Genomic DNA, 10,376 nt, shown 5'->3' with positions numbered 1-10,376 from the left:
GTGTTTTTGGTCAAACGTCTTGTGTAGGTGGCAGGGTATAAAATCTACAAAGTGCACAAAGAGAGGCCATCTCGCAGCCTCGACACACACACCCACCCTAAAACTACTATCCTAGACTACTGCGTATGTGCATATGGGTGTGTGTGTGTGTGTGTGTGTGTGTGTGTGTGTGTGTGTGTATGTGCATATATGACCCTGTATAGGAGTTTAACTGTAACACAGGGCAGTAGGAAGCATGCAGTATGACCTGAAGGCTAGCTAAGAGAGGAAGCAAGGATGCTATACTGTATGTCTCTAGATCTATAAACACTAGAACACACACTCTCATCCTGAGAGGCTTTTACTGGTGGCCACGTTCGGTCCACTTTTTGGAATGTTCAATTATCTGACATCAACAATAATAAACAGTCTGTAGTTTTTTTTTTTCCTTTTCCGCTTCCCCTTAAAAACAGACACGCCGCGCGTGTGTGTGTGTGTTCGAGTGTTTGTACATCTGCGGGCAGGGGCTGATACACTCCTCAGGCGCGCTCCCCTGACCGGCTGCCCGCCTCCTAGTCTAGTCTGTTACATAGATAGTAATTTCCATTCAAGTCGAGGATTACTTTAGTGTCATTTACTACTCTTTAAGCCATGCTGGCAGTGCAGTTTGGAGGCTCAGACAACATACGGGTTGACTGTAGAAATCATAGTGCAACAGGAGAGTCCTGGAGAGGGGGGGCGGGGTTCTTAATGTGAAATGTGTGTGTGTTTGTGTAATCTCAGAAATAAAGGGGCTTTTCTGTGTCCCCTTTATCTCCGAGGCTGGTGAGAGTGCGGGACAGGTTGGCTCGTCTTCCAAACACCCGTTCGTCACTTCCCTCAGATCCCACTGTTGGCGTTAGACTCCATGTACAGTGTCCCTTGTATTCCACCAGGATTTCCATCTGCCTTGTCAGACACTGTTGTCAGTTTGTTCCTCGTTGCCCACTGCTTTAGGCTAGTACACACACTGACACTCACACACCTCTCTTCATCTTGTATTGTGCCTCCAGGTGTCCCTGTGGCCCCGTCCCTCCCCTCTAGAGGGTGTCATAAAGAAAACAACAATTCATTTACTCAGCATCACTGTTAACCTTTTAGTCCAGCTCAGACCTTCCTGTCTTTCACCCATGTGTGTGTGTCTGTGTGTGTGTTACTGTAAATGTGCTTAGAGTCAGAGCTGCCTGGTCCGGTCACACACACACACACCTCTTTCTAGCATGCGTGTGTGTTAGTGTGTTTCCATGAGAGTAAGTGTGTTGTGTGTGACTCTCAGACGTCGGACTCGATGCTGGGCATGCGGCGGTAAAGCCGGGGTCGGTTGCCGCCTGCGCTTGAGGCCCGCGGCGCTGTCACATAGCTCATTGGTTGAGAGGCAGCAGGCGGGACCATGTAGGCCACCACAGGAGCCTCCTGCTGAGGGTAGAACACCTGTTGGTCAACATGGCCGCCATGCTGGTTGATGTGATGGCCTCCATGGTTACCAAGGGTAAGCGATATCGGCATTCGCTGCTTATAGAGCTCGTGGGCAGAACTTCTCTGAGGCAAGCGTGTGACAGCCTGGGAGGCGGGCTCTCGTTGTGTTGTGCCAGGGGCCGACTGGAGAAAAGGGTTGTGGGAGGGGCGATCAGGGAAGAGACTCTTTGAGCGCCGGGGCAGAGGCATTGGGGTGTCCAGACTGTGGTGGTGGGACGGTGACGGAGAGGGGGGGCTGCGGCTGCTGAACGGGCGATCAGAGCGCATTGTGAGAACATTAGCATAGGCCCCCTCGTCCAGGGTCATCTCCCTCTCCCTATCCCTGTCAGGCAGGCTCAGTCCCCGCATGTGGGGGTGCGGCTGTGGCTGCCGCTCGGGAATGCCGTCCGGAAGCATGTTCTCGTAGGAGTGCTGGCGACTCAGCTGGAGGTGCTGGGCTGATGAGGAGCTGGGAAGAGGAGATGGGGAGGAAGGGGCTGGCTCAAAGTGGCTGACAAGCCCATCCCCTTCACCCACCAGGCCCAGCTCATTCTGGGGAAGGTAGTGCGTAAACATGTCCCCGCTGTGTGGGTGAGTGTGTGTTTGGGAGTAGTGCGAGTGCAGGTGGTCTTCGCTGATGTCGTACAGGTTTCCCAGGTGGGCGCAGGCATCGCAGCGAGCTTGTGGCGAGCGAACAGTGTAGAGACCGGAGTAACCACTGAGCTTGGTCAAGCAGGAGCGACAGTGGCCAGGCCTGACGCTCTGTGTCCCTGTACCTGTGCCTGGGGCATCGAATGAACCTCCAGCCTTTTCCTTCACACTGGAAGAACAGAGAATGACACTGATTAAACTCGACACAACAATATTTGAATCATGTTTTTAAGTGTATTTTATGCCGTATATGATACCTGCTATGAGTGTAGGTGCTGTATTTCTTATCCTTCAGGGAGTGCAGGTCGGCCTCAGCGCTGTGACTGTGGTGAAGCAGACTGGCGCTCAGCTGCAAAATGGGTGCGTCCGCCTGGTGTGAGTATGTGCTGTCAGGTGGAAACAGGTCAGGGGGGTAACTGAGGTCATCACCTCCCCCCTGGCTGTCTCGTTGGTACGGAGGCGCAGACTGAAGACTGGCCTGGTCCGAGTCAATGGAGTAGATCTTCGATCCTCCACTGCCTCCTCCTCCTCCTCCTCCTCCTCCACCCCCACCCCTCTTCCTCAGCTGATTGATCGGCTTAAATCCACCCCTGGCCGCCATGGAGTCAGAATCCTTGTGGGACGGCGGCCGACTGGAACACTCTGAGATGTCTGAGTGCGGCGGCTCTTCAGGCAGGTAGCGCTGACTCTTCATTTGTGGAGGCCCGGGCCCAGATGACGGGGCGGGGCTTGGGCCAGGAGATACGACGGCCGGCTGGGTCTTCAGCGTCTCGACGCTTTTCTTCCACAGGGCTCGAGGCTTTGACGCAGGGCAGGCCGGCCCAGGGAGGCGGGCCTTGCCATTGTCATTGGTGACGGACAGCTGGGGCTTGCTGGGGCTGGTCTGGAGATTGGGGCCTTTTTGTTGTGCGGGAAATGGCGCAGCATTATTAAGGAGGTTTTTGTGTCGCCCGGACAATGACAGGAAACCCTGTGGACCAGCAGCGTTGCTATAGAGACCAGGACCCTTCTGAGGCAGACTATGGAGTGAGTTACCTAGGAGACAAGGAGAGATGCACCTCAGACAGCAAATACAATAGATGGATGTTTGGATGGATGCTCAGTCAGTTAGCGTATACATATATAAACTATTGCCCTGGCACGTAGGGTGAGCCATCTAATGCGTTTCTAATCATCTGAAGACCACAACAAGGTGAAGGGAGTCACCTTTACTTACACACAGACTGTATAGAAAAGGCAGGTTCAACTCCGTATGCATCAACAATCTTATCACAGGGAATGTTTCCATCATCAGGGTTGATTCATTTTGATATAAATGCTACTCAAACTACTGAATGGACGGTGGACTGTGTATAAAAAGCATCGGTACCTTTCCCTGTCATCACGTCCATGATGCTAGGTTGCACGAGGACAGTGTTGCGTTTGGGAGAAGACAAAGCCATGGACTTGGCAGACTTCAGCAGGTGCAGCATGTTGGCCTGAGGACTGAAGTCCAGCTCTGGCGACTTCTTCTTCATATCGATATGAACACCGTGGATACAGCTCCATATACCCTGAGCGTAGAGGAGATTTAAGAAATGAAAAGAACAAGAGTAGGAAATGAGAGGCAGGGAGGAGGAGGGAGATAAGAGAGAGATATTGGACGGGTTGGTGTAATTTGCAGCTCAGTGACTTCACAAAAAAAAGTTCAGACATGCACAAGACTAATTTCCTGGAAAGGTAAATTACTAGAGACCTCTGCATCCTCTCTGTAGTGCGTTTACTGCAAACCTTAACCTCATTTTGTTTTGTAATGTGGCTAGAGGAGATAATCCCCACTTTCTCTTAGATAAACGGCTATCAGAGGCGCCAGGAAATTTTAATTTAGGTGATGATGTCACTGGAGGGGGCCTTTGAGTGCACGGAGATGTTCTTCCTAGAGCCACTTAACCTCCAGCATCGCTGCTTTTTAACGGCTTTTGCACAACCGAGCGACAGGCACACACACGCTCACAGACACACATTGACTCTTTTTTTTGTAAAACACTTAATGTGTGAAATGCTGCTCGTCTGGAATAAAAGCCCTGCCTAACACCGAGACATGACATATGAATAATGAAGGAATGGTCTGTCTGGGTGTGCCCATTTGTGTTTTGTGTGTATATTTAGGTTTGTTTGTGTGTGTGTGTGTGTGCATCTGTCTACCTTTCTGCCTGTGTGTGGTCAAGCATGCCCTTCACCTGCATGTGTGTAACTATTTTAAACTCTGTTAGACCTGCTTGTGTGTGTGTGTGTGTGTGTGTGTGTGTGTGTAGTGATGACAGACAGACAGGGAGCTTTGTCTGTATGTATAAGAGTGTGTCCATGCTCTCATCCTCTTAGCTGTTTGATTCCTCAATCCTGCCATCCATATGCGCCACAGTAAATTCATCTCTGCCTCAGCTGGGCTCTATAATCACTATCCTCCCTTTCGTCTTTTATCAAACACACAAGTGATAACTGTGTGTTTCAGACAGGTGAACCACAAATACACGCACAAATTAGACAGATGAAGGGCTAACAATTGGCTGCTTTGTTGGAGAGGAAATTTTTGCACAAGGCAACAATTGTCTGTGAAGTTTAAATGGATGTCATTAAACATCACAAAGGCACCTGTCTTCAAAGTTGCAACAATGCACTGCCTTGTTTTTCTCAATTTTCATCATTATTATTACTTCAACAGGTAAATGCACTGAAACAATTTGCAGATATAGTTCAGTTTGTTTCTCGTTCTCATTCGGTATGTTTAGCTCTGGGAGTAGGGAGCTGTGAGTTGGCTGTACCGTTCAACATCATATTGACGTGGCCACAACCAGCGATTTCTTCCTGTCTGAATCAATGACTGAATCGGTTGCTGCACCCTGGAGGACGGAGTCTGTTTGGTAAGAGGCGTTCAGCCGTGCAAATTCTAACAGCGCCGTCTTAAAGTATTACATTCATGCGACACAAGAACCAAAACTGTCCCTGCGTCCTGCTGTTAAAATGCAGGTTAAGTCCCTACGAGGTGCGTTAAGATGTGATCCTTTCCCTCACCCTGCTGATAGTGAAGAGCAGACCCGGCCTTCCTGAGCAGACGCCGGTGAAGCAGTATCTCAGCCTCCAATAGAAGAGATGCTCAGAGATGAAGGTGAGGATGGAGAGGCCCATCGCTGTGGCCAGCATGTAGAAGACTCCCGCCATGTTGTCCACATCCAGCTGGCTGGACATCACCTCGTTTTTCTCATTGTGGCAGATCCCAGTGAGCCACTGGGCCTCCAGCTCCTCCATCTCACCTGTTGGATAGGAAGACAAAGAGGCAAAGTAAAGGTTTCAGGTGGCAGCAGGAAACGGATGTGAGGAGCGGAGGAAAAGAAAGTGGAGGAGGGAGGAAGAGAAAAAGAGAAAAAAGGAACACGGTAATGGGGAGTAGAAGTGTGGTGACAAATGCGTATCATTACGAGGAAAGATGGAGAGGAGGAGGGAGGAGGGGCGAGAGGTGAAGTGGTAAATAGATCGTAATGGAAAGGAGACAGGAGGTGGAGTGAAAAAAGGGGGATGTAGGAGGAGGGGGAAGAAGTGATAGTGATGGAGTGATAAGAAAAGATGGGAAGAATTATTATCAGACTGAGTGTGTCTGAGCACGTGTGCGCTTGCTCATGAGGGTGTTTGCCCTGAATAAAAAAGGCCGGGTGCGAAGCGAAGCGCTTTAGTGGTTTCAGCAGTTTGATTTCTTTCTGGCTCGTTCTATTTCTTCCATTCGCACCATCTCGCAGCTTATTATACAGAACAATCTGGAGGAGTAAACATAACAGGACATGGTGGGCGCACACACACACACACACACACTAACCCACACAGAGTAATGATGATGAAATGGTGTGTTAAGACTAGCCCCTGATAGCTTTCTGACAAGGCAGGGAGGAGAGAGGCAGAGTGTGGGGAGACGGGGACAAAGGAGGGAAAGCCGAGCAGCGGCACAACTGCTCCGACGCCCAAGGCCGGCAACAGTTCAGAAACTTGAGCTGAGACGTAGCAAATGTGGACGTTTCCATACGGCTTACCGTCTCCTATGATGCCTAGTATGGCCAAATCAACGAGGCGTTTCCAGTAGGATCCTTTCTGCAGCGCAATGCCGTAACCTGTAGTGGCAAAGATGTAACCGCTGCCGATGGTGACCAGCTTACAGCCGTCGTCCCTGCCCGCCATGTAGTTCAACACCGCAGCGTCATAGATGAAAGCATCCAGCTTTCTGTAAGACAAGAATACAGTAGATGTTGTAGATTTTCTATAAACACCAGGGGCTACCAGACTGATGGTCATAGCCACACAAGAGATTAAGGTATGATTAACATGAAAGGATTGAATTAAAAAAATGTTTTGGATTTATTTCTCACTTTTGAATGAACTGTTTGCGGCTCCAAAAACCAGACATGAGTAAGGTTTTGCAAGAATAGGTCACCATTTTGGGAACCTCCATGAATTTTTAATCTAGAAGATGTTCTTTAAGTCTTGTCATCACAGTGTGTCTGCAGCCAGCAGAGTTCAGGAGGTCACTGTGCGAGACATTATCCCTCAAAGCCCACCGTGAAACCTTGAAGTGGATCGACAACTTAGCGTCCGTCTAGCTTAATGGAGAGGTTGAACATTTTGGGATATTTAGTTGCTTTCTTGCCAAGAATTATGCGAGAAGACCAACAACACACTGATGTTGGTTAAATGTAAATCTAAAGCTGGGTGACATTTAGCTTAGCATACAGACCATGACGTTTGTCATTTTATTTAAGTCAGATTTGTTTCCTCATGTAGAGTCAGGCTAACAGGTTTTAGTTTTTGTACTATGCTAGGCTAACTGGCTGAACTCTCCCATTCAGGCAACGAATGGCATCTTCTTATCTGACCCTTGGCAAGAAAACAAATAACTGTATTTCCCAAAACAACAAACAAATGTATCCCATGTTAAAGGGCAACTACTGTTTTTTTACAACCTGGACCTTATTTCTGGCATAAAATACGGTCGTTTACTCACCCATTTAACTTTTGTGTAATTTGTAGTTGTTCAGGAGATATTTAGATCAGCGTATATCCATATAGTGGGAGTGACTGGGGCACCGAAATGCAGCCTCTAAATAAGGCATTATCTGCCACGAAACTTGTTCATTTCACCAATATTTTGTCATTTGCTACTGCTATGGTTTGTCCACAACCTCAGAATTGGAAAAATATTCAGCCATGTTGCAAAAAACTAGCAGTAGCAAATTACAGGTAAACAAGCCGACCGTCACGGGTACGCACGGTGCTCAGAGATGACATCGTCCAGGTCAGAAGACATCCTCTGTAGGTCAATCTACAGATCCCGGATGATGATAACAGGTAACTCCGGACTCAACGGGGAATAGCACTAGTGTATCATAACAAAATATTGGTGAAATGAACGAGTTTCGCGGCAGATAATGCGTTATTTAGAGGCTGCGTTTCGGTGCCCCAGTCACTGCCACTATATGGATATACGCAGATCTAAATATCTCCCGAACAACTACAAATTACATGAAAGTTATATGGGTGAGTAAACAATGGTATTTTATGGCAGAAATAAGGTCCAGGTTGTAAAAAACGGTAGTTCCCCTTTAAAGCTTAGCGATAACGAGATTATTAATGAAATCCCGAAATGTCTTCACCTCTTCAGGCCCTTAAAATACATCTAAATAAAATTACTTGAGATGGTAGAAAATCATTGACTGACGTTGTATTTTGAACAGGCCATAACAGAAGGGTGGCTAATAGACATTTTTCTCTGAAGACAAACATAGCAGGACATTTATTCTGATTAAAATGTGCATTAAAGAAACTATTTATAATGTATTTATAGTTTGTTTTAACCTAATGGTAAACTAGAACAAAGTGATATTGGACCCACCACTGAAGAATAGCAATACTGAGCCTAATGTAGATGTAGTGCGATGACAGTAACGGATCCGCAAACAGATCATTTGCATAAGTTGCAGTCGCACTTGCTTTTCCTGGAGAAGATATTTCTCATGCAAACCGGATTTGAGATTCGGGCTGTGACTGAGGGTGCAGCTAAGTCCGGCAATCATTCCCACACGTGATATCCCTTTGTTCGTGCAGACCTGTGCGTTTTCACTAGCGTTTTTTCTTGCCATCATTCTGATGCGACATGCTGCATTCGAAACCAAGGGGCCACAATTTGTATCTGACACAGAAATCCCCCAAAGTGGGCGTGATACATCTGAGCTCAGCAAAATAAAAAGTTTGATGAATGGTTAACCAAACACAATGTAACAAAGAACCGCTATCACCACCCTGTACCACCAGAAAACCCCGTTTCTAACTTCGCTGTGAGAAGAGAAGGTTTCATGTAATTCAAAGTTAAACCCCCGGGGCCCTCTGTGTTGGTGTATCTATGCATAAATATAAAACACTTTTGAATTTAACTATTTACCTTGTGTAAGACTTTGTGTAAAGCTAAAGAGAACAATATAAAGTCATCAAATGTGCATCTCGTGTGACAGCCTCTTTCATTCCTGACATTTCATGTTTGCATCCATTTTTGTCAAAGCAACCAGTTTAGCCAGAAAACTCTGCCAAACACTAAGGATTCTGCTGAACACACTCATTACACAGTTTTGTTGTTGTTGCATAAACAAAGCCTAATATTCTAGACGTGAGAAACATGAGATATCTATTTAATATGCAGTATCAATAAAGTCATTATTGCGAGAAGGCAAAAGCAAAAAGTAAAATTGTGTTTGGAGAAAATACCCTAAAGATCAAAGCGCACAAAACTAATGAACAAATAAAAGCACTGCAGCCATCCTTCTATTAGTGTGTGTGTGTGTGTATTTGAGAAAGAATAAAGGTAGCAAACTCCACAACAAATTACACCCTTCCTGTTTTGGCAGCTCCCTCTTTCCAGCAGAAACAAGACTATAATGAGCCCTTGCAGACAACGGCTGCATTTTACTGTCAGTGACAGAAACACTCAGCACAGTTACTGTGGCATTTTAGCATCAGCTAGTGCTGGGCCCCATGGGGCCTGCGTCCCTGTGTGATGCAATGTCTTTCTTTGTTTGTTTTCACATGATCTTAAGCATACGTGCTGTTCGCAAATAGACTCGCACCCGCCAGGTATAACAAATTTCCACTCGATGTGAGTTGGCTCGACAAGTTTACACTACCCAGTCTTGAGGCTGATCAGCGCATCCTGGACGCCGGTCTGGTGGTATTTGGTCATGTACTGGTGCATATCGGGGTAGTTCTTCCTGATGTTGCGCTCAGTGCTGCCGTTGGGAACCGTCCCAAAGCGAAATGGAGGGGAATAGGAGTACGGACTCTGGAACTGCAGGGAGAAAAATAAGGAAAGCAAACGAGAGAGAGGTTGTCTAAAGAGGATAATGACAATATGAGATGGCAGCACGACAAAAAAAGACGAGACGCAAAGACAAAGAGCAGGAGTGAGAGACTGCCGGAAGAGACAAAGTTAGAGTAAAGAGAGGGAAAAAGATGGAGGCCAAGTAGCAGTGGGAGCCAAAGTGTAAAGGGGCAGAAGAGACGCGAGAGGTGAAAGAGAGGAGAAAGACTGGAGAATGACAAGAAGAGACAGAGGAGAAAGGAGGAGGGAGAGACAGTGCAGCGGACTCATCAGTCATCATCATTGTGTGTCCAGTCTAGCGTAAGACTGGCTGGGGTACTGCTGACACTGACAGCCTCTGCAAACGACACACACAAACGCAAAAACACACACACACACACACACGCCTTTGATCTATGCAGCCTGTGAGAGTGTGTGTCTGTAGGTCTGCTGTGCTGGCAGTGTTAGCATGGTGACAGCTACGGCCAGAGGGTTTGGGCTGTTGAAGCCCAAGGGCGCTCCCCCGAGAGTCCTGTCTGGCCGCAGGGCTGGCATCCATTACAAGAGCAACCATGACTCTGAATGCGTTTCGTTTCTTCTATGTGTGCGTGTGTGTTCACATGTATGTTACCCCACCTTCTTGTCAGATAGTCCAGTGACTTGGTCCACAAACTCTTCCTGGATCATGAAGGCGGCCAGGTTGGCAGTGTAGGAGGCCAGGAAGATGACGGCAAAGAAGGCCCACACCGAGACGATGAACTTACTGGTGGTGCCCTTTGGGTTCTGCACGGGCACGGAGTTGTTGAACACCAGACCCCACAGCAGCCATATGGCCTTACCGATGGTGAATGATGGGCCATGTGGGTCTGTGAGAGAGAGGCAAAAA

The 10,376-nt window shown here is 47.6% G+C and overlaps 1 protein-coding gene across 1 annotated transcript in view; it reads right to left on the bottom strand.

Moving 5' to 3' along the window:
• Nucleotides 1–1,290: 1,290 nt before the first annotated feature.
• The window catches only part of LOC311504410 (glutamate receptor ionotropic, NMDA 2A-like), a gene marked incomplete at both ends in the record, with an annotated part of 89,322 nt that continues 80,236 nt past the window's right edge, over nucleotides 1,291–10,376 (bottom strand). Inside the window, 7 exons of the mRNA XM_084567463.1 lie at nucleotides 1,291–2,293; nucleotides 2,382–3,159; nucleotides 3,494–3,677; nucleotides 5,176–5,414; nucleotides 6,183–6,370; nucleotides 9,318–9,478; nucleotides 10,127–10,356. Of these exons, the coding sequence (XP_084423589.1) occupies nucleotides 1,291–2,293; nucleotides 2,382–3,159; nucleotides 3,494–3,677; nucleotides 5,176–5,414; nucleotides 6,183–6,370; nucleotides 9,318–9,478; nucleotides 10,127–10,356 (2,783 nt within the window). The remainder of the gene's footprint in view (nucleotides 2,294–2,381; nucleotides 3,160–3,493; nucleotides 3,678–5,175; nucleotides 5,415–6,182; nucleotides 6,371–9,317; nucleotides 9,479–10,126; nucleotides 10,357–10,376) is intronic.

The sequence above is a fragment of the Chelon labrosus genome (assembly GCF_963514085.1).
Source record: "Chelon labrosus genome assembly, chromosome: 2".
NCBI classification, from domain to species: domain Eukaryota; kingdom Metazoa; phylum Chordata; class Actinopteri; order Mugiliformes; family Mugilidae; genus Chelon; species Chelon labrosus.
This window is presented reverse-complemented; position numbering and strand designations above follow the sequence as displayed.